This window comes from Eubalaena glacialis, chromosome 3, assembly GCF_028564815.1.
Source record: "Eubalaena glacialis isolate mEubGla1 chromosome 3, mEubGla1.1.hap2.+ XY, whole genome shotgun sequence".
NCBI classification, from domain to species: Eukaryota; Metazoa; Chordata; class Mammalia; order Artiodactyla; family Balaenidae; genus Eubalaena; species Eubalaena glacialis.
This window is the reverse complement of record NC_083718.1, coordinates 78198431-78222384: the sequence shown is the minus strand read 5'-3', so window position 1 is coordinate 78222384 and position 23954 is coordinate 78198431. Positions and strand designations below refer to the sequence as shown.

The window sequence follows — 23954 nt, the reverse complement described above, 5'->3', positions numbered from 1 at the left end:
GATTTTCTGTCTTCCTTGTGGCCGAGCCGGTTGCCGTGGAGACGAGACTGCTCGCCCCTCCCCGCCAGCCGGCCGCCCTGCCTCAGACCCAGGGTGCCCCTTGGCACTGCTCTCCCCCTCCTCCAGCATGTCCTCCTGCCCTGACAACCCAGGGGCGTGCAAAGTGGGGGCAGCTGCAGGCAGCAGATCTGCCACCCTTTTCAGTTCAGGTAATACCGTTGTGAATCTTCCAGCCGCTGGTTAGAGCCCGGGGTCCCCTCCTCGTACAGCAGCAAGGCAGCCTAGGGCCCCAGGCCTGTGGGCTCCCTGCCTCCCAGCACCCGCTTTTGGGAAAATGACTTTTCCTCTTTGAGCTGAACCACTCTGTCCATATTACACAGAAGCCATATTTGTACGGGGTGGGGGGAGGGGGAGAGGGGCCGTTGTGCTGTGTGTGTGTGTCTGTGGGGGGGGGGCGGGGCAGGGAGCAGCGAGGGCATCGTGTATCTTTATAATCTTTCTAACTCTCCTGTGCTAATCTCAGAGGGGCCACCCTCAATATATCTGGATTATCCGTGTCCTTCGGCTGCCTCCTTCTTGCCGCTCTTGCTCCTGTTGGGATGCGTGTGTGTAAGGGCTGTTCTGCTGGTCCCCCTGCACGTGGCGCCTCCAGGGGTGGTGTGTGCCTTGCCGTGCTGCTCCCCCCAGGGCATCTTGTATGGAATGGATATAACTCTCCAAGGGAGAGAAGTGCGTTCATCCCCTTTGGCCAGGTCCTTTCATTCCACAGCACCTGACTGCTCCCCATGCCCTCTGCCAGGCTGTGCTGGAGAAGGAGGAGACCCCCCCAACACCATGCCAGGACCACTTCAACAGACCCCCCCCCCCAAAACTCCCTTTCTAGCCCACGTCATGTTGAACCTGAAACTGAAGCTGGAGTCCTGGGAGAAAGGGGACCATCTTAGCAAGATGGCCATCCCTCTGCACCTTTGCTTCCGTCTCCAGGCGGCGCTGTGTGAGTGGGAAAGACCACTCGTCAGAACTGACGCTACCACATCCCGCGCTTTCCTGGACAAATGAAACAGTGTCGCCTAACCAACTCTGTTTATCTCATCGTTCCAACTCGGACACTCCATGACTCACCCCTCCCAATGTCCAGGCTAAGTGTCCCCAAGTGAGGAAATAAAATGCAGGGTAGGGGTGGAGGGAACAAAAGAGCAGAGATCACGTGAAAGCAGTGGGATGGTGGGGAGAGGGGGTACCAAAGAGCAGAGGTGTCGGTTTAGGGGCATCCTCCTGCAGGGTACACGCCTTTTCTCCCTGTGCCAACTGGAGAGAAATAGCTCTCCCCCACCACAAGAAACTTTACATCTTGCTAAGATGCCAGGCCAGTGTAGCATTTCCAGAGCTTTTATGTCCCCCAACAGAAATATGAATAGAGATTACCCCATAGGCAACAGTCCCATTTTAAAATATGCTGTCCCATTGTCCCCTGGAGCCTGCTTTAACTTGTCACGTCATGTGTTCTGCTTGGTATGGAAGATGCATTCGCTGTGCCCATAGGTGGCTGGGCAAGTGCCCAATCGCTCCCTGAAGTAGCTTCATTATGCAACCTTGACAGCTGCCCCCAAGCCCTCCCTCCTCTCACACTGAAACACCCAGACCTGGAGATAGCAGTACACACACCAAGACACGTGCCTAAAACCTAGCACTAAGATATGATACACAGGATACACAATACACAGCCACACACACAGACAAGTACAGATAAGTAAGTACATTCCTACACCCAGACTGATACACAAAGAGCCCCTGCTCACACACATGTGGCTCAGGCTGTCAGTATCACATGGATCCAGCCACAAGCAGCACTAATACCCCCTCCCACAAACACGTCCCTTTTGAACTATCTTTCCTTGGATCAAGTTCAAGGGGACAGAGAAGCAGCGAGAGCCATCAGCTGCCCTTTCCCTCCAACTTCCCAGCACATCTCTTATCTCTGTCTCACACTTCACCTCTGGCCCCCTCTTCCTTCCTTGTGCTTGAAGAATCCCTTTATGCTGGGAACCCCCTGGCTTCTCCACCTTCGGAAAGCCTCCCTTTCCACCTTCGGGAAAATACCCACCTTCTGGTCCCCACCTTTTTCCTTTCCTGAGTGCAGGTCCCCACCAGCGGAATCCACCCTCAAAACAGGAAGCCCCGGGCCAGGGCCTCAAGTGGTCCTGAGGCTCAGGCAGGCAGTGGGCGTGGGGTAAAGACTTCCTGAATGCATCCCCATCCTGCACTGCCCGCCCCATAGCCCTGCCCAGAGCCAATGGCCTTCATTAGTCCCTGGCACTTATCTGGGAACCACAGCCACTGACAGAATTATCCCAGCCCATCTCTCTGCCTGCCCTGAGCCCAGCAGTGCCATGGGGAACTGTCTGCACCCGGTGAGTGTGGGGCTGAGCCCACAGCCCCTCCCTCTCTGCCCCCCACCCCTCCTTCTGTCTGCCCCTCGGGTCTGTATACCTCTCTCCTTCTCTCATCTCTTGTCCCTTCCCTCGTTTTCCTTCTCCCCTTGTTACCTCAGTGTCCTAGGTCCCCCATTATTTGCCTCCTCATTCATCTTTGTCAGTTCCATCCAGACCTCCCCCCTCTCCCAGTCCTGTCCACTCCCCTTCCCTTGCTTTTCTTTTCTTTTTTTTTTTTTTAAAGATTTTTTTTGACATGGACCATTTTTTTAAGTCTTTATTGAATTTGTTACAATATTGCTTCTGTTTTATGTTTTGGTTTTTTGGCCGCGAGGCATGTGGGATTTTAGCTCCCCGACCAGGGATCAAACCCGCATCCCATGCACTGGACCACCAGGGAAGTCCCTTCCCTTGCTTTTCTATGACTCTTGGCTCCTCCTGAGTCGCCCTGCCTTGTCCTCTCCCACCATCCCCACTCCATCCAGCTCTTCCAGCCCCCACTTCCCCACTGTCTTTCTCTCCCCACCTCTTGCCCTCGGTTCCCAGGATACCCTTCAGTGGGGTAACTAGATGCTCTGATTGCCCCTTCTGAGAATGTCCTCCAGGTGGCTGATGAAAACTCTACTAAGTTGGCCATTGAAGACAAGAATTGGAGTGAATTTCTTGAGTTGTACGACGCAGACTATAACTTCACCGATGTGGAAGCAGCTGCGCCCTGCCACTCCTGTATCCTGCTCGACAACTCCTCACTGCCCTTCTTCATCCTCGCCAGTGTCCTGGGCATCCTGATGAGTGGAGCTGTCCTCTACGCGTTTCTCAGACCTCTGTTCCCCCGTCGGGTCTACCAGAACCGGTCTATCCTGGTGCAGTTGGCTGTGGGCAGTGCTCTCTTCAGCATTATGGTGCCCATCCTGGCACGGGGGCTAAGTGGGGCCCTCATCACCTCCCTGTGCCACCTAGCTCACTTGGTCTCGTATGGCTCAGCCTTTGCCCAAGCTCTTCTGATAGGGTGTCATGCCTGCCTGGGCCCCAAACTGGGTATAGGTCACGTCCCAGGCCTCAGGCTGGGGATCAGTGTGGGACTTTGGGGAGTGGCTGCCCTATTGTCACTGCCAATCACGCTGGGCAGTGACACTTCCCATGGACTCTGCACAGTGACCTTCAGCGGGGAATGGGAAATTTTGCGGTACATACATGCTGCAGCCTGTTTTGCCATCTTCATCTTGTTGCCACTGGGTTTGTTGGGAGCCAAGGGGCTGAAGAAGGCATTGGGCAGGGGGCCATGTCCCTGGGTTGATATCCTATGTGTCTGGTTCATTTTCTGGTGGCCTCAGGGCATGGTTCTGGGATTGGACTCCCTGGTGAGGTCCAGAGCCATAGTGGTGTCAACATGTCTGGCCCAGCAGGCCCTGGACGTGCTGCTGGACCTGGCAGAAGCCCTGGCAATATTGCACTGTGTGGCTACACCCCTGCTCCTCGCCCAGGTCTGCTACCAGGCCATTCAAACTTCTCTGCCCTCCCTGCCTCTCTCGGCAGCACAGTCTTCTCATCTGGACATCCTTGGATGCAAATCCTAGCTCTCTTCCCACCTGTCAACCTGAATTAAAGTCTACGCTGTTTTTATGAAGCTGGTGGTTTCTTGTTTTGTCTGGGGATGTAGAGGAGAGGGAGGAGAATGGAGAGAGAGAGAGATTTCACACCAGACTTTCCTGGCAGCGTCTGCTTCTCTGGCTGGCCTGGGGAGAAAATGAATGATGTGCAAACATCCTCGGGGCACACAGATGTTCTCTTGAGAGAGGTTACTGTGGGGTTACTGCCATCTCAAGGGGGGAGAGCAGGGGGACCAGAATATGAGGAGAGCAGCCAAACCTAAACTGGAAGAGATGGCTTAGCTAGTAAAGAAAGAAGAGAAGCTGTTGCAGAAAGCAAATGAAATCGGAATAGAAGCCAGAGAGAGAAAAACAGAGAAAACTGAAGATGAGGCCAGAGCATGACTCCTCCTCTCTGCTCAGCCTGTCCAGCCTTCCTCCCTGCCTTCTGTCTCCCTGTTGGCTTTGCTTAGAGATCAGGTTGGTGGTAGGGAAGGTGGAGAGAAGCATCCTGGGGGATCTTACTTAGTCCAGGGAACATATCAAGATAATTCTAAAGCCACTTCCCAGGAGTCACCTCTCCGAGGTTTATTCCTCAGCATAATCCTAATGCCCGTGTGTGTGTGTGCATGTGTGCATCTGTCTGTGCTCAATCTGTTAGAACCTATATCCACGTTCGATGCATGCATGTAATAACAGATGTCTACGTGTATACTTGCCTCTCCATCAGTGTCTGATTTGCATTTGTGTATGCTCTGATCTCTCTCAGGCCTCTCCCTCCACCTCATTCTGTTCTCCTTCCTTGTTCTCAGGATATGGAATCAGAATTTGTAACTCACTTTTTACCAAATGAGTTTTCCTTACTCCAGTTTCTGTATCTAGTCTTCTCCGTGAAGGCTGTGTAGAGGGAACTAAAAAAACCAAGAAGTTGTGAAGTCTGAGATACTTAATGGGAAAGGGCGGGATCTGGCTGGGTCATCTTCTTGGAATCCCCTAAATTTCCCTTTCAAACACCTTTCAGCTCTCAAAATAAACCTTTTTTGTTTGCCACACAAATATATCCTTCCGCTTTCCACGCTGTACCCTTTCACCCTGGGCGCCCTACCCACCCCCACCCCCCACCCCCGCCCCTTTCTCAGGATGCTTAGTCATGATCCTGAGGGCTTTTAAAATCTCAGCCAAGTTCGGGTGATGATGGGAAGGACCATGAATAAGCCCCACTTCATAAGGGGAACAACTTCTACTGGCACCAACAAATTCACCGTCTACCCAAGATGCCACACACACACACAAATGAGTTTCTCCCTCCAACCCAGTTAAAAAGCTGGGGAGACTTGAGAGGTACCTTACATCTGTCTGAATCTAGGTATGGTCTTTCATTTTTCAAAGATGTGCTGTAACTGGTTTCTCCCCTAAACCGTTTCTGCTTGACTCTGGACTTTGGAGATAAGTAGGAGCGTGCAGGAGAGGAGCAGAGATGAGTTAGAGCATCCTAGGCTCAGGGAATTTTCCTGGGTGGGTGCAGTGACAAATCCTCTCAATCCCCCACCTCCTGTCTCCTAGCAACCACCAGATTAGCTGCCGATTGGTGGATCCTAAATTGAAAGGCGGGATTGAGGGACCTATTGAGAGGCGGGAGACTTTCTGAAACAGAAAGGAAGACAGAAAATGAAGAAAAAAGACATAATTTACAAACCTAAATTATGCTAAGGTCTCCAACCACAGTTTATGCATGTGTCCCAGTGTTCTCTTTTTTCTTACTCCCTTTCCCGTCTATTCTCATAGTTTGCCCCCTCCAGCACCTGACCACTCTCAATCCTTCAGACATTGGCCAACTCCCTTACAAGCTACTGGATTCGGAGGCTGACCTGGTTAAGGGGGGAGGAGAGGGCATTTTCGACTTGCTTGTTGAATCTTCCAGTGTCAACCTGATGCAAGGGAGGCTTAATTTAAGACCACTGGGGTTGTCTTATCTACACCCCAAGCCATGCCTCCAGATAGAAATCCCTCTTTGCTCAGTCCTGTTAGAGAGACCCTCAGAGAGCTCTGCAGCTCTCACATCTTTCACAAAAGAAAGGCAGAGGCAGAAGCCTGCAGCTGATAAGAGGTCAGGATGGGTTGGCGACGCCTCCCCATGGCTATCTCCTCCCCATTCCACCTCTACAGCTTTGCCCCAGTCCCCTAGGGGGCTGGCCTTTCCCTGTGTTATCTACACTGCATTTGGATAGTTCTTCTGTAAGTCTAACCCTGGCCTCAGTCATTTCTTTAAGGCTTTCCTGGGGTCCTGTCACCCCAGTCCATTTAACCCACTGAATGCCACCAACCACTCCCAAACTAGTCTAACATCTGGCATCTTTTCTGCAACCCTTCAGGAATACAAATCCTATTTCCTTTGAACCCTTAAGAATTTAATCTCAGGGAAGGCAAAGACTTTAGCTGTGTATGAGTTATTGGGCCTAAAGAAAAAATCCTCTCAGAAAGATGACAGCCAGGGAGCAAGCTCTTGGGAACACTCCACGCCCTGGGGAGGGTCAGTCTGCATTGCTTCTTTATGGAGAGAGACTTATTTCCTAAGGGAAGGTGGAAGATCACATTGGCGCCCATAGTTCATTGATTTCAAACTGCAACCCCTCCCAAAGGATTTAGGAAGCAAATACCTGGTCCTCACACCCTTTTATCTACTCCTATTTGTGTAAACCCCCAGCCCCATCATCACCTTCCTCCAGAAACCACCCTCAGAGAATTCTGATTGAAAACTTCACTGGGGTTTCAAACCCAATTCATCTCCAACTCTAATTGCCAGGGATTTGCATGAAAACCATTGTATGCTATCCAATTATTCTCTGGGCACAAGGAGAATCGCAGTTTTAATTAACAATAACGCACCTTGCAGACGAATGTGACTGTTTAGGTTAATAAACAAGTCCAAGCCCTTCCAAATCATCTCTGCACACCTTCTAGTGATTTGGGCAGGAGGGGCATGGGGCACGCAGGGTGTGGGGGGAGGTTAGAAGTCCATTCAGCCAAAATGCGTGTCAGCTTTCATCTTCCCTATAACTATCTGGTGAAGGGAAGAGGGAATCTCCAGGAGAAAGGGGTCCTTGAAAAAACTGATTTAGGGAAATCTAGGGGCATAGTATTAGGGGGATTTTAGGCATCTTTACATCACCCTTAGACTTTTAGAAACCTTTTAGACACAGTTGTAGAAACAAGAGGAAGAGGTCCTTGTAATGCTCAAATATCTCTGATTCATTGTCCAGTTGCTTGCAAATTTGATGTCTTCCATGAGATTCCCAACATTCCCAACCCTGCCATTTCTCCCCATATTTTTGGGTATGTTCCTACCATATTTGGGGGACACTTAGAAGTTGCTTACTGCCTAAGATTTCACAGATAATGTCCCAAGTTCCACCCTTGACCTCCTCAAGGATCATTCTTTGTACTTTTTTTCCTGGGTAATTCTCTGCATCCTGGAAGAATACACTGCATGTGACTCCAAACTGGATGTTTCTGAAGGGCCTGGGCCTTCTCTTCTCCCTCTACATCAGGTATCATTCATGTATGGGGGAGGGGAGATCACAGGTCTCTTGGAAAATCTGATGAAAGTTGTGAAGTCTCTTTTCAGGAAAATATAATATTACACCCCAAATTTGGTATTTAGTTCTCCCCTGCTGTACCCAGAGCTAAACTCACATGCTTTCCCACTGCCTATTGGGACTTCCATAAGTCTCCTCCCTGCTCAGTAAGCCAGAGGCCCAGTGGCCTAGGGGACTTTCTGTTCTTTGAATGGGCAAGTCCTGTTTCCACTATAAGAGTCTTTGCCCTTGACATCTCTTCTACCCAGAACACTCTTTCCTGTGCTTTTTCCGTGACTGACACCTTCCCATACTTGAGATCTCAATGCAAATCTCGCCTCCTCCAAGAATGACCTTCCCTGACATCCAATGGGCTATAGCCCCCAGCCACCTCACGCACCTACTGATTCCCCATCAATTCACCTGGGACGTTTCCAGTGTACCATGTATCACACATTGAAATCGTCTCTTTCTTCATTTGTTTGCTTACCAACCTATTGCTAATCTACCCTTCCTCCCACCACTAGAAAACAAGCACCAAGAGTGCAAGAACTTTTCCCCTTTTGTGACTGGAGCATAGTCAGAGCTCAGTAAACATGTGCTAAATATGGGAATTAATTAATTTTATATGAAGAAAGCATGGTCCCCACCCTGGAGGGTTTACGGTCCCGTGGGGGAGAGGAACAAGTAAGCAAAGAATTAGCACAGAAGAACTGCCAGAAAACGGAGCTCCTCTCCCTAAGTCCTATAGGCCATCTCTCCCACACCATGCAAGCATTTGGTGGCTGAAGAGACTGGAAGGCTGTCAGCACACAATTTCTGAGAACCTGTTTTCTGGATCAACTTTCAGGTGGCTCGAGCTGGGGGACTTCACCACTTCACCACAGTTCCCCAGCCACGTCGGAGGAATAATGCGTGCTTTCCTTTGGGACAAAGCTGCGAACTTTGGACAGCAGGGGAGAGCTGGGAAGGGCTGTCATTCTTCATCTTTACTTGTGGAAAAGTGAGTCCCAGGAGACTCACCAGAGTTCTGGGAGACAGTTTTCCATTGGCTCAGAACCAAATTTGGAGCCTAGCCACCTCCTCACATTTCATCACACTCAGCGGGAGAGCCCACACCCTCCTTGGATCTAAAAGTCATTTCCGTCTCCTTGCTGATTTTTTTCTTCTCTCTTCTCCCTCCTCCTCTTCTTTAGTTCCAGGTTAGTGTCCCTGCCCCCTAGCCCTTCCCAACCTCTGAACTCTGGTTCCTTCTTTCCCATTCTGGCCTCTGTAGCCAGAAGGTGGTATTTATCTCTCTGCAGTTCTAGGTACTTGGTCGGGTTAACCCTTTAAGGCACTTAGGGGTGTATAATTCATTTCATTTAAAGGATGTGTTGAGTGCCTTCTAAGTTCAAGACACTGTGAGAGGTCCCAGAAGACACAGAAGTGAATCAGACACAATTCTGGACATCAGCATCTCTCTGGACTCATTTGGTCCCCTCCTGTCCCCTTCCTTCCTTGGTTCGCAGGCTTTACCAGCCCTCTCCCTAATAACCCTGAACATATCCGGATCCCAGGACACACTGGAAATCCACAAGGCCCTCCATCACATAGACCGCTCCGTCCAGGCCTCTGTTTCACAGCTACAGACCCTTAGCAAACCATAAAGCCCCCGGCCAATGGGTAGTTCTGTCTCACTGTCACATCCAGAATGTTCTTTATGTACAGATACAGAGAAGATACAAGAATAAAGGACATTTTTCCTTTCACACTCTTATAAGGTAGATGTGGTGGATTCTGGAAGCCAGTGCAGTGAAGGCCAATTACCCAGAAAAGAGGGGATGGGTGTGGAGCATTGGAAAAGAAAGCTGTTTGCAAATCATTTGGCCCTTTTCTGTCTGTGACCTGAGAGAGAGGTGAGGAAGAAGTGGACTCTCTTGACTATCAGCCTGGAAGCTTCCAAAAATACGACCATGTTTCTCCTCCTCTACACCCACTCCTTCAGTCCCCAGAAGAGGGCTGCTCACTTCACATTCTTGATTGATTGACAGAGGGAGATCTATGGAAAGCTCTGGAAGTGTGAAAGGAGTAAGTTGGAGGGAAGGTCACTGAGATAGAAAAAAATTTTGCAGAAATTAAATAAAGTTTGAGAGATTAATGCAAAACCTGTGTTTTAAAAAATCAGTTGCACAAAAGCAGGATGGAAGAGGCCTGGCTCAACAAAAGTTCTTATGAAAAAAAAAAATTTAGAGGTTTCGCTTGGGCACAGGCTAAAGATGATTCAATAGTGTGTGTAGCAGCCAAAAAAGCTAATGCAGACTCCAGCTGCATTAAGAGATGCCGTGTACAGGACAAGAGAGGGCACCATCCCAACACCATCCTCTCCTGCCCAGGACAGGCCATTTGGGGAATAAACGGCTCAACTCTGGGTACCAAATGTTGAAAGGGACACTAACAAATCAGAGCTCTTCCAAGGGGGGGTTGTCAAAATGATGCCACTCCGGAGACCATGCCTCTTCTATAAGCAGGGGCTGAAAGAGCAGGGTTGAGTGCGGGTGCGGCATTGACACTGGAAAAGTAGAAAAATACATAGCTATCTTTGTATAACTGAAGAGTTGTCCTTGAAAGAAGCATTAAACATATACGTAGCTGGAGCTTTAGAACTAGAAACACGGGATGCGGAGAAATAACAGAGATTGATTTTGACTGAATGTTAGGAAAGGCTTTCCTCAACAGGATTGCAGATTACAGGGATGGGCTGTGGCATTCTTGATAATGTAAAAAAATAATACACACACACATGCACATACACATACACACACTATGTGCTCTATACTGCTCTGTGTCCTTGTTTCACAGTGATGAGCATATCGGATGAGGGCCTTGCTTTTGTCAAGTTTAGAGACAATAAGAGAGTCAGAGATTAGACACTAAACACACAGATAAATTACAAATGCTGTTATAAGAGAAAAGAACCGGTGCCATGGAAAATAATAAGAGGATAGAACTGATTTGAGTCAGGATTTCACAGTAACAGAAAGGACTCAAGCTGAGGCTGGACAGTTAACAAATCATCAAAATATAGTCGAGGGATATCCCATGCTTTGGGATAGAGCCAGGACCAGTCCAGCAGCTTTTTCCCAAATTGGCAGTGCATCAGAATCTCCCGGGGAGAGATTTTTTCCACAGCCCTTGACTCAATTCAGGATACTCTGAACCCGAATAGTTGGGACTAGAAGACTCTGAAAACCCTAAGGTGATATGTTAAATGAAAGAGCTAGACTAAAATGCATATTCTTTGATTCTGGTGTCTGGGTCTCACTTGTGACGATTTTAATCTCTTTGCTTGGATCATCGAATTAAAGTCCTCTGGTTCAGAGCTGGGATGCTTTGGTCTCTTCCAGACCTGGTTTGTAGAACAATAAAGGGATTCTTAGCCAGATATGCACCTGACCTGAATTTTTCCAGGCGGTGGGTCCCATTCCAGGCACCAGCTGCTGCAGAAAAATTGTAGCTGGTGCCTGGGGTCCCTCTAGTGGTCAGAAATTATCACTTCAGCTCCACTTCTCCAGACCCCCGTTTAGCCAGAGAATTATTTTCTGACACAGGCTCTATGAAGATGAGGGGCCTTATGAAAATAAAGCAGAGAAGCCTAAATACATATTTTAGAAAGTTATTCACTAGAATTAACATTAATAAATAGAAGTGGTAAAACTAAGAAATTGCTTACCAAATTCCTCCTGCCCCTTGCCATGTCTTAGATGATCTCAATTTAGGTAAAAACTTCTAAAAACCAGAGTTGACAACTCCCCAGGACACCAGGCCATCAATTAGGGACTCCACGGGTCATTTCAATTCCCTGGGAAAATACAAAATATATGAGGAATGGGTATTGGGATAGAGCATTGGGTTGAGTTGGGAGACAGGGATCATGGCATTCTGAAATTTGTCATTTACCAGCTTTTTGAGGTTTAGTTTTCCCACCTGAGAAAAAGCAGGTAATGACATTGGCCTGCCTAGCTTACAGATCTGACATAAAGATTAAATGAACTCGCAGATGTGGAAGCTGTAAAATGAGTTACAGCTAGGAGGAAATACAATGCAATTAGTATTAAAATTTGCCGGGCAGGCAATTGGGAAAATTGTCCATTACCTTCTGGGCCATTCCACTGAAACGTTTTTACAAAGGCAATAGTACATAGAATGAGCTGGACTGCTGAGACTCACCTCCACCTCTGTCCTTGTGTCTCCACTTAACCCTGTGACCAAAGGGCTAACAGAATCTGTCTGAGACAGTTTAATAGGAAGCTCGCAGGAAGTGTGCCTTTAAAAGAGAGGCTGACCCAGTGGGGGTGATGGTGGTGGTAATAATAGGGACTGTTGCAGGCATCTTGCTGGCATTTGGGCTGGCTTTTGCTGCATTACAGTATTATTTAGGGCAGAGCACAAAGTGTTCCTGGAATGCCAAAAAGTGATATCACCTAAATGCTGTTTATGATACCTAACCTTTCCCCAGGGACCCTAAAACGACCACATTCCAGCTCTTCTCATATGTTCTCTCCTAGAGTTTCTGTCCCTTGGAATATGGTATCTTTTGGAGGCTCCTTATTGTGGGAGAATTTGCCTGCTCAGCAGCTGGTGAGCTTCCCCCAACTCTTTGGGAAAGATTAATGCTACATATTCTACACCCTTGCCACTCAAAGTGTGGGTCATGGATCCCAATACTGGCAAGACCTGGGAGCTTGTAGTAAATACAGACTCTCAGGCTCCACCCCAGACCCACGGCTGAATCAGAATCTGCACTTTAACAAGATCCCAGGTGATTTGTTGGCTCATGGAAGTTTGGGGAGCACTGCATACTTTGCTGGATATTCAACCTGGGCTCTGTTTTCATCCAGCATCCCCCATCTACCACCCCACCCCCAGCAGGTAGGAGACCTGGTTCCCTGAACCTTTCCCTTCTCCAGTCTCCCTGCCTTCCAGACTCCACTTCAAAATTCAGGAATTACCATGCAGCGGGGGAGGCCCTGCACAGTTTCCATGCTTTAGACAAAGTGAGATAAAAACCACACCCAGGTTCCTTCCCAGGCTCCCTCTGCCCCAGAAGGATAGACCTTCCTCAAGTCTTGCCCCAAATGGCACAGGTTTGAGGGCTGTGGAGCAATGGGGAATATAGTCTTTCTACCTTTCTTTTCTCCTCTTACTGTGGGTGAGCGGGATCTCTAGGAAGGGCAACTGTGGGAAACTGTCAGTAAGTCAGATATGAGGTAAGAGAGGATAAGAAGTGACCACGTGTTGAGGGGTTGCCAGCCACAGAATGGAAAAGGATCACTCCCTCTAGGTAGCGAGGGGACCGCACAGGGTCACACCATACACAGAGGCAGGCAGGCACACTCATGCTTGCCTGTGGGCACAGCCACACATCACATTCCCCTTCCAGATGCTGTCTGGGCACCGTGTCCTTTAGGCAAAGACCGTGCTGCCCCATCCTCACTGGCCAGGGCTTGTCTGCATTTGGTGGCACAGACGTAACTCCAGCAGGCTGTCTCGGATCTACTGTGTGGTCTGAGAGTGTCGGGGATGGGAAGGGGAGGGGATGGGATGGTGGGGAAGGCCTCATAGTCCAATCCCTGCCACCCATGTCCACTCTGCTGATTCCTGAAATGACTGCTGTTAGAAAGCTCTCTCTCATTGGTAAACATTGCCCTCAACTGGGTTCCTCTTTTAACATATATATCCCCTTAAGAGGGGCAATGAATTAAGAAACAGACACTAAGTGCAAGTTAATTTATCAGAAATGTTGCTGCAAGGAGGGTTGAGGGCAACAGGAGAAAATCAGGCAGCTGAGGAGGAACAAAGAGCCAAATGGAAGGAGGAGCAGAGGTGGGGGAGCCCAGATAGACTCTCCCAGCCTCACAATTGAGTAGCCAAGGAGTAGCTCTGGTCCACAGTGTAGGATGTGGGCTGGGATTACACAGATCCAGCTTCTTGGGGCAAGTGGAGGAACTAGCATTTCCAGCCTCCTGATGGGCCCATCATCCTAGAGGAAAGCCAAGCTTTAGCATGGCACCTACAGTCCTCCCTAAGCTTCCCCTAACCCACCTCTCCAGCCTCGCCAAACATCCTGAGTTCCAGACATGATGCACAACTCCCCAAAATCAAATCACCTTCTCTCAGGACCCCATGTCTTTGCATGGGGATGCTCCATTGGACTGAAAAGCACTCTACACCTCCCCTTTGTCTGGTCAATGCCTAAACTTGTCTTTCAAGATTCGACTCAAGTGTCCCCTAACCTGTAACCATCCTCTGTATCCTCATAGGCTGGGTTGGTGAATAAGGTGCACCTGTTCAGTGCTCCCAAAGCATCTTGGGCACAATAGTTACTTTACCCTGTGTTATTTAGTCTCTGTCCCTGTGTGTTGCTCCCACTAGACTAGGTGTCTTAAGAACAGAGTCTATGGCTTCCTTATCTTTCAATTTCTATAACCCAGCCCAGTACTGGACACAAAGTATGCATTTTAAATGTTAAATGTCTGTTGTGTGTATTAACGCATGTATGGAGGACAGAGGTTAAGTACCAAAAGGGAATATCTAATCAGAAATTATGCAACTTGTTCCAGCATAAATGGTTCGGAACTAGAAAAATCTAAGATTTGAACCCGGGTCTGTGTTCCAGAACGACTTCAACTTTAAAGCCCTTGCTTCTTCCTCTCTTGCATCCAGCTGGTGATGAGTCATCACAGCACAGCCCTGTTGCTATATTTTCCATCAGCGATTCCAGACATTCAGATCTGACCTTCTGGGAGGGACCTTAAAGTGAATCAGTTTCTGCCTTCTTGTTTTCTAGCTGATGGTTGAGGCTCAGGGATATAGAATGTTCCCTTTTTATTGTGGTACTGAGAGCAACATGATAATGTTGTCATATTATCACATCATGGTCTGGGCCAGGTTCTGATGAGAGCGGCTGGGGAATGAGGAAGGGGCCAGAGAACACAAAGCCCATCTTCTCCAGATCAGATCACACTGAAGCAAAGCAATATATATTGATTGATCAAGAGCTACGTGCCCAAATCTCAAATCCCAAATCTATGGGAAAAAGGTGGCCTAGAGAACAAAGAATATGTTTATTCAGCCACCTCTGCCCCCCCAGCCCAAAGGGAGAACTGGGCAGAATCCATCACTTAGAGCCCATTTCCTTCTGGCCTCACCACAAGGGCCACATCCAGATGCAGAAACTAGTTAAGAGGGTCTCTCATTTGGGTTCATTTGCATACATTTACATACCCACCCAAGAATGCATAGTTCATTCTTAGGCAATTTTCAAGTAAATGTGATTATTGCCACCTTCAGGTTGTCATGGATAGATTTTGCTCTTCTCGCTTTCCTTCTCATCTGCCCACAATCCCGGAGCCTCGACACTGGATGACTGTGCACAGGTGTTGTGGGAAGGGCAGTGCTGACAGGGGGACAGGAACACCCAGCTCCAGCTTGGTGGCAGAGAGAAGGGCAGCAAGGGCAGCTCCAGCAGCCTCGCCTCAGTCCCTGTCCTCAGGACAAGCTGGGGGAGGCTGCTCAGTCACATCTGCTGTGCTCAGACTAAGATAACAACTATGCTGATTGGACGATCTTGGCAAGTTACATGGTTTCTCACTGTTCTGGTGGCAGTGCAATACAATAAAACCCCTTCTGCACACAGGACAGTGGGCACATCATGAACATTATATGAATATAAACTGTGAAGTCAACCACCGGGCTCTTGGTCCCTTTACAATCTTTCCTCTTCACCATATTATCCCAAGTCCTCTCCCCTTTTCTCAGAGAACCAGCTTTTCCCACTATTTGGCTCACAGTGGGTTCTTCCTAACAGCCTTTTAACAGTGCAGAGGCTCAAAAAGACCCAGAGGGGAGTCTATTTGGTCTTTCAGGCTGCAAGGCAGGCAGCTGGTGCTGCTTGGAGAACACAGGAAATAAAGGACAGGGTCCTTGCTGTTCTCCTTGGCATGGGAGGAGAGTCTGAGAAGCAATAGAACATCAGGACTTTCCTCCTTTGAGTTAGTAAGTCAGAGAACAGACTCTCCTTGCTGGTGATTCCTGTGAAATTGAATACTCAGACAGCATATAAGTGAAACAAGAGAACTGTTTTACCAATTTCATAGATTCAACATTCTCCTATACTAATTTGTTGATCAGCTAATCAACAAATATCTTCTGTGCACCTCAGGAAGCCCTGAGCTGAACTACAGTAGGTATTTAATAAATACCTTCTAATTTTGTTGAATGCAGTAGAGGTACTGTGCTAACATCAATCGTGGGATTTGGAAGCTAAAATGTACACACCCTGCCATCTAGGAACTCGGAGTCCAGGAAGATATTTGAAATACTTTGTTTGTATTTAATAATAAAACATGTAATACTGTCGTTGAGAGCAGAGGCATTGAAGGCAGAGACCAAAGTTGAATTCGCAGCTGTGTGACCTGGGATAAGTCATAGAACTTCTCTGAGTCGGTCTCCATTGAAAGTGGACCAGCAACTACCGATGACATAGGGTTATTTAGAGGATTAAGTTGCCTGACATGTAAAGAACTTAACACATTGCTTGGCACTGAGAATGCTTTCAGGATGTTAACTAAAATATAAGAAAGGCATAATTAGGTAACAAAATGTATGATTTAGAGGTGTACAATTTTTGGAATTAGAAAGAACCTTAAAAACCCTCTAATCCAATGTTTCCCAAATAATGGGCTGTGGACTGTTGCCAGTTTGTGACAAATTTTTTACCAGTCTACAGCAAAATGTGAAAACAAAAAAAACAATGTAGCAGTAGACTATTCTCTCGGTGTTCAGTTTCCTTTTTTTAACAAGCTGATAAAAGGCAGATGGTAAGAGTGTTAATCCTATGTTGGTCCTCCATTTATTATCATTATTGTTGTTGTTGTCGCTGTTTTGTTCATGAAATTTAAGTCTGAGGACCACTATGGTATCAGACCAAACTCCAATCAGTAGCATAACCTTATAAGCTAATCTCTGGGTTCCACTTGAACACTTCCAGGATCAGGGTGCCACCCTGCTGGGAAATTCCTTTCCCTTTGGATCCCAGATAGAGCTAAGAGAACAAGTATAACCCCTGTACTACACAACTGCCCTTCAGATGATTGAAGACAGCAACCACGAGGGAGCCTGGGATAGTGGGCAGAGTTTTTGGTGTAAACTAATTTCTAGTTCTGCAAGAGTGTTGGGTTCCTCCTCTAACCTTCTTATCAAATAGGCCAGGAGCATCTACTGCTGAAGAATATTGTGCGGATCAAGGAAGATAATACACCTGAAAGCACTCTCCGAATGGTGATGTATCATGCAAACATTACATCTATAGTCACAGGGGGCCCCATTTCCATCAGGAGATCTTCGTACAGCACAGCATCTACTCTATACCATCAGCTTTTCCTCCTCTGGACATGGATGGAATGGTTGATGAATGCTTCCCACAAAATAGTCTGCCCAGAACTGAGCAAAATCTAGTCAACTATATGGAGTGAAATGAGACAAAGAGCTGAATTGGGTGGTCTTTAGGGTCCCGGGTTCCATGCCTATCACCCCTTTACCCCTCCTGACAGGGGAACCCTGTATGCCATCACAGCACAAATGGGTCTTGTTTCCTTTCTGGCCAGCTAAAATCCCCAGAATCCAGGACAGCTATTATTTTGGAGCAACAAGAAACATTTTCCTTTTTATTTTGGTTTCCGTATTACAACCATGTTTAATCTACCTTTTCCAACTTAAAAATCCTCGCTTCAAAGAAAATGGCAACAAAATAAGAGTTTAATAGGACTGCTTTTCCTTTGACATCTGTTCCCATTTTGTCTCCTCCATTAAGTCTATATTTCCTTCTTCTTCCTGTTACAGGAATATCCCCTTTAAAAGCCATATCAAATTATTATTTTGCCAAAGACCTATGCATTCTGCTCTTTAACCTGCCTACAATGGCCTGAGAAGAGTTGTGAAGTAGATAAAAGTAGAGCATAGTGGTGAAGAGTGCTGACTCTGGAGCCAGCTTGCTTGGATTCAAATCCCAACTTTTTGGTTTTTTGACCCTGGGTCAGTAATTTAATCACTTTGTTTTCTTAGAACCTTCCTCTGTAAAAGCAAGATAAATTTTACACCTACTTCATAATGTTCTTCCAAGGAATCCATCAGTTAATATATGTAAAGTGCTGAGAACAATACCTGGCACAACAGCAAATCCTCAGTAAATATTGGGCATTAATATTATTACTGTCTTTATAGGACCATGTGAACTTTTGGATTTGTTATGAGTTACACTTTCCTCCTTGTATCTTTTGTGCAGGGCTTTATTCAACCTGAGCTCATCAAAGAACTCTTTATGAAGCCCCATGGGTTTTGTTAGCTGCCTTCTCCTTTTTTTATCAGGATGACTCATGGTTATGTTACTTGAATTTCATTTCTTAGAAGTGCCCATCCCATTAGAGAGTGGAGCTCCATTATTATTTTGCATCATGGGTCACAAGATTATAATAATCCTTTGCTCTGAACTTTCAGAAATCTGCTCTCCTGGTGTCTGGGGTACACTGATCTGAATATTTTAACTAATGTGTTCATATAATGCTGCCCAAAAGGTATTGAGATGGTTGCCATATTTTATTATAATAAGAGGATACCCTATCATTTATTATTAGTTTTCAGAAATGCGATAGTCACTTTCCCCCAGTTTCCTACAACATATACCTCATGATCCAGGTCTTTCTTACTGGTCATAATTAAGTCCTGAGTAGCAGTTCCCCCTCATTGCTTTTTCTACCTACTGAGAGATTAAGTTGTCAGCAAGGCAAGGCAAGAATTCATCAGCTATTCTGCATGAGACCTCCAGCAGATGTCCTGCTAGCTGAAGTCCCTCATCACCACTAGATCTTGCTTCTCTGCCAATTTTTGCAATTCGGAGAAAAGAGGTTAGAAAGATATCTATATGCCAGTTGCACAAGGACCTGCCTTATCTCCTCTGTAAGAATGAAAGTTCCCAGAAGACTTCCTATTCTAAGCACCCTTCATGCATTCCTAAGACTCAGCTAGATTTATTTATTTTTTTTCATGAGCTCTTCTCCAGACTTTAGGATTTTTCCTCGACATGGAGCTGCTTTGAAAGAAGTATCTGTTAAATACCCCTTTGGTATCTGACTCTGTGCTCTGTGGGTCAGAGCCCTCGCCACCCCTCCACAAAGTGTATATCTCATCCAGAACCCTGCAGAGAATGTAAGATACCTGGGCTCCTGGTGGACTTCTTATCATAGGCCTCTGACTGATGCTGAGTCATCACAGCTAGCCATTCAGCTGATCTGATGATTGTTGGTTAGCTAAATGTATTTCTTTGTGTCTCCCATCTTCATAGTAATTCTTGGTGTCTCAGCTACCCCTCCTATCAGGAAATGATCATCATTCATAGTAGTAATAATCAATATTAAATGGGAGGTAAGTTCCTTGAGGGCAGGGGCCAGCTCTCTGATTTGCTCCAATTAGCAAAGGAGGTCAGTGAAACAACAACGATCATTTATTGAGCATCTACTATGTGTCAGACACTTGTTGGGATAAAGAATACAAATAAGACAAGTTCGTCTTATCTCAGAAACTCATAGGCATTGTGGAGATAGGCATATAAACAGATCATTGCAACACAGTGCAATAAGTACAACGAGAGAGATATTGTTCTGCCTATTAAGGGACACAGAGGAGAGGCACCCAGCCCAGCGGGAGGGGAGTGGAGAAAATACTGCTTGTTAGAGTGACTTCTGGTCAGTGGTGATGTTGAGCCAAGTCTCAAAGCTTACCAAAATGCCCTGTTGTAAATAAATGTCACCAGTTTCTTTCTAACTAGAGAGATAATGTTGTGGCACAAAATAAACACCTTCTTGCCCTCATTGGGAAAATGATCAACCTTTGGGTTTAAAGACTGGACAGGAGAAATTGCCAGATGGCCCAGATCATAACCTGCTAAATAGGCTTTTAAGAAAATGTATGGGCCCTGATGGGCCAACATCCCTATTATATAAAGAGGGTGGAATCACCCCTTGTTGGAGAAGATCTGAGAGAAAAGGTGAGAGGACCTGGGGGAGACCAGGAAAGAAAAGTGTCAGGGTCCTAAGTCCCTGAGAGAGCAGTTTATAGAGGCGGGATACTGGGCCAGGAAAGGCCAGGGCTGGTGGACAAGAGAACTGGCTACCTGGATGTAGCACCTACATAGAGGACCACTCCAGCAGTGGCTGCTGGGGACAATCCTCCTGCCAGGGTAGCTGGCCATCTACATCTGGAACCCTGACCACTCTTGCTCTCTGGGTACTCAGAGTCACTGTATGCAATCTGTCTCTGCCTCAGAGAGGCCATCCACAGTTCTTCAGTCAATGTAGTGCATCCAGCAATACTGAGGATTCTCACACAAGCAAAGCTCTTGGACACTTCAAATCTTTAGAAACTCTCTGGTCACTTAATAAGGGGGTGAAAGGATTGCTTTGAATTTTCCTCTATCACAGTCCATTGGGTAAGGAGTTCAAGAACCTGTACTCAGTAGATGGTTGGAAGCAACCTGGAGAGAGTGAAATGGATACCTCTGTTACCTAAGGGCAGATAAAGACTAGCTAGGTGAGAGGAGTGGGGAGGTGCGGATCCAGGCAGAAGGAAGGACTGAGCTGGCACAGGGAGGAACGACATCATGGTCTGAGCAGAGAATGGCAAGCAGGTGTGTGTTACTGTAGCACCCAGTGGGAGGCAGGGAGTGACAGGGAGGTAGGGAGAGCTAGACTATGGGGAACTTCGTAGAACAAGTTAGGGAGCAATACATTTTATCCTATTGACAGTGTGGACTCATGAAAAGATTTTGAGCAGAGAAATGAGATGATATGGTTTGTTTTTAAGATATCAGAGGCAAATCACTTTGGAGATTGTATAGAAAGCTGCTATAATAGGCCAGATAAGAGTTAAGATGGCCTGAACTAAGAAAGTGATGGTAGGGATGGGGAGAAGGGGATAGATCTGAGGAATATCTAGGCAGTAAAATCAGCAGGACAAGGTAGGAGAGAAGGTAGAGGAAGGAGATGGAGCAGTCAAGGATGATGCCTGGGTCTGCAGTAGTTTGGGTGAAAAAACATTTGCAGTGTCTGTCACATAATGGGTGTTTGATAAATATTTATATAAATACAGTACACTGTCATGATGATGGCTTTTTCTGTCATTAGTACTGAGTGTTACTAAAATGAACACAATAGGAAGTCAAGAGATTCAGATTCCAGTCTCAGTTCACTCACTGTGTGATCCTGAGAAAGTCACACTGTATTTTCTATACAATGAAAGGTTTTCATCAGATAAATTCTGAAGTCCTTTCTGTCTTTGACTTTTCTGGCAAAATATTGTGGACCAATATTGAAAACAGACCACAATTTATGACAATGTTTTCATACATAAATGTACTCCAAATTTCCAACAACTAACAAAAAATGAAATTTTGGAGAAGCCTTCTAATTTAAGCACTGCCAGGACTCTCTTATATCATTTCCTTTTTTCTCCCTCAGGTATAATTTCTTCATGAAGATAAGTCTTTGCCCATCCAAAAATTTTTAAGAGACTATGACATATGTTTTGGATCCCCTATAACATCTGGTAAAGTGCCAGGGATATTTTCACCACTCAAAATTGACTAGAGCTGAATTAAATTGTGTCTTTCTGCAGGGCTTTGATTCTGATCCCAAATACTTCAATCCCTCAAGGATACCTTCATTCATTCATTCATCCATCCATTCAATCAACAGATACTGATAGAGTACACAATCAGGTATAAAAAGAATAAGGCAGCAACAGTTTACTCAACGAGTGAGCAGTGTAGCAGAGCAGATAAGACATGTGTGCAGGATTCCATAACGTGTGCTGGGAAGTGAATGATGCCAAATGGAAGAGGTGCAGATAAAGTAATGTGGCTATTAAAAGAAGAGATTAATTACTTCCAGTGAAAAGGAAGTAAAGGCAGCAGTCTTTGGGAGGTTCTATATGTACAGGTTTGTGCCCCACACAGAAAGCTTTATAGTTATTAGCCTGGTTTGAAAGTACTCAAGCTGAGAACTTTGAGATGGCTGGTGGAGCACTGTGGGGTACTGTCTGACCTACCAGGCAGATTCTGCTGGAGTGAAGCTCATCAGACCAGTGAATGGCCAAACTCCAGCCCTTAGTTTCACAGGGAAGCAGTGTGTAGAGAGATCACTGGATTGGAAACTAGAGTGCTTCGGGTCTGCTCTCATCACTAGACACTTCTGCATTGGGTGACCTTTGGCAATCAGTCCAGCTTGTCTTAACCTACAGCTGCTTCTTCTGAAGGGTCCCTGGAAATGCCTCTTCAGCCTTGTGAAGAACAAGGGACATGATAATAATAATTAACATTGTAGCTAATGGTCACTGAGTGTTTGCAATGGGCTGTGCAACTGTCTGAAGCACTTTAAAGTATTAATTTATTTAATCTTCACAGTAACCCTACGAAGTAGGTATTTTTGTATTCCTTTTGTATAGCTGACATCACTGAGGCACCAGGAACTGTTCCAAGGTCATGCAACTAGGAAGTAGTAGAGAAGGTATCAAGACCAGGCAACGTGGCTCCTGAGCCACCACTCTTTTATGATTATGCCCTATTGCCTGTCTTCTAGCCTGACAGCACTTTGTAAACTATAATATGATATTCAATGTGAACAATAATATTGTTCACAAGAAGTAGGCTAATCAGTCCAGCCTAAAGATAAATAGAGGTAGCAACATAAACAGAAAAAGATGCACATTACATACATGCATATCTCAGAGATATTGTAGGTTCCAGACCACCGCAATAAAGCAAATACCGCAATAAAGAGAGTCACAATTTTTTGGTTTCCCAGTGCATATAAAAGTTATTTTTATACCATATTGTAGTCTATTAAATGTACAATAACATTATGTCTTTTAAAAATATATATACCTTAATTAAAAAATACTTTATTGCTAAAAAATGTTAACCATCATCTGAGCCTTCAGAGTCATAATCTTTTTGCAATAGTAACATCAGAGTTCACTGATTACAGATCACCATAACAAATAAAAGAATAATGGAATGGACATATATACACTACCAAATATAAAATAGATAGCTAGTGGGAAACAGCCGCATACCACAGGGAAATCAGCTCGGTGTTTTGTGACCACCTAGAGGGGTGGGATAGGGAGGGTGGGAGGGAGACGCAAGAGGGAGGAGATATGGGGATATATGTATATGTATAGCTGATTCACTTTGTTATAAAGCAGAAACTAACACACCATTGTAAAGCAATTATACTCCAATAAAGATGTTAAAAAAAATAATGAAAAAGTTTGAAATATTGCAAGAATTACCAAAATGTGATACAGAGACACAGAGTAAGCAAATACTGTTGGAAAAATGGGGCCAATAGACTTGCTTGATGCAGGGTTGCCACAAAGCTTTGTTTTGTAAAACATGCAGTATTTGAGAAGCACAATAAAGCAAAACGCCATAAAATGAGGTTTGCATATAAATATTAAGAAGTGGAACTAGGACTTCTCTGGTGGCACAGTGGTTAAGAATCCACCTGCCAATGCAGGGGACACGGGTACGATCCCTGGTCCTGGAAGATCCCACATGCCATGGAGCAACTAAGCCTGTGCGCCGCAACTACTGAGCCTGCGCTCTAGAACCCACAAGCCACAACTACTGAAGCTCATGCACCTAGAGCCCGTGCTCCACAACTAGAGAAGCCACCGCAATGAGAAGCCCGCACACCGCAATGAAGAGTAGCCCCCGCTCACTGCAACTAGAGAAAAGCCCACACACAGCAATGAAGACCCAACGGAGCCATAAATAAATAAATAAATTTATTAAAAACAAAAAACAAAAAAAGTGAGACTAGCGCTCTTATACTAGATTCGTGGTAGGTTGCTCTACTCAACAGATAAAATTACAAGTGATTATAATTTACACAGTCTCTTAGCCCTTGAAAGTCATGCAGTGATTATCTAGCCCAGCCTTTTCATTGAATGTTTAAAGATATGCCCAGAAATTTAAGTGCCTTGACTAAGGACACACAGTTGACAAAGCAGAGAACAAAAAGCTATTTAGCAATTGTAGAATTCAGAATTTAAACAGTGGAATGTTCTTAAAAGCTAACTTAAAAAAATAAATTAAACAACAGCTTTGTTAAAATAGAATTCACATACCATACAGTTCACCCATTTAAAGTCTATAATTCCGTGGGATTTGGTATATTCACAGAGTTGTGAAACAATCACCACAGTCAATTTTAAAACACTTTCACTGCTTCAGAAAGAAGCTCCATACACTTTAGCTGTCA

The 23954-nt window shown here is 45.9% G+C and overlaps 1 protein-coding gene across 2 annotated transcripts; it reads left to right on the top strand.

Moving 5' to 3' along the window:
• The first annotated feature begins 2198 nt into the window (after positions 1 to 2198).
• ACKR1 (atypical chemokine receptor 1 (Duffy blood group)) lies at positions 2199 to 4059 on the top strand. 2 transcript variants are annotated; one of them, XM_061183246.1, is made up of 2 exons: positions 2199 to 2411; positions 3026 to 4059. In XM_061183246.1, the coding sequence occupies exons 1-2, from the start codon at positions 2391 to 2393 to the stop codon at positions 4007 to 4009; spliced, it is 1005 nt and encodes a 334-aa protein (XP_061039229.1). In that variant the 5' UTR covers positions 2199 to 2390; the 3' UTR covers positions 4010 to 4059. The 2 variants fall into 2 exon arrangements, with proteins under 2 accessions (XP_061039229.1, XP_061039230.1); XM_061183247.1 differs by having other exon boundaries at positions 2200 to 2411; positions 3038 to 4059.
• Positions 4060 to 23954: the final 19895 nt, after the last annotated feature.

Excerpts from the sequence above, each read along its gene's own strand:
- ACKR1 (XM_061183246.1), top strand. The coding sequence starts at position 2,391 with ATGGGGAACTGTCTGCACCCG. Across the intron at positions 2,412-3,025 it reads TGGGGAACTGTCTGCACCCG|AATGTCCTCCAGGTGGCTGA; the intron begins GTGAGTGTGGGG and ends GCCCCTTCTGAG.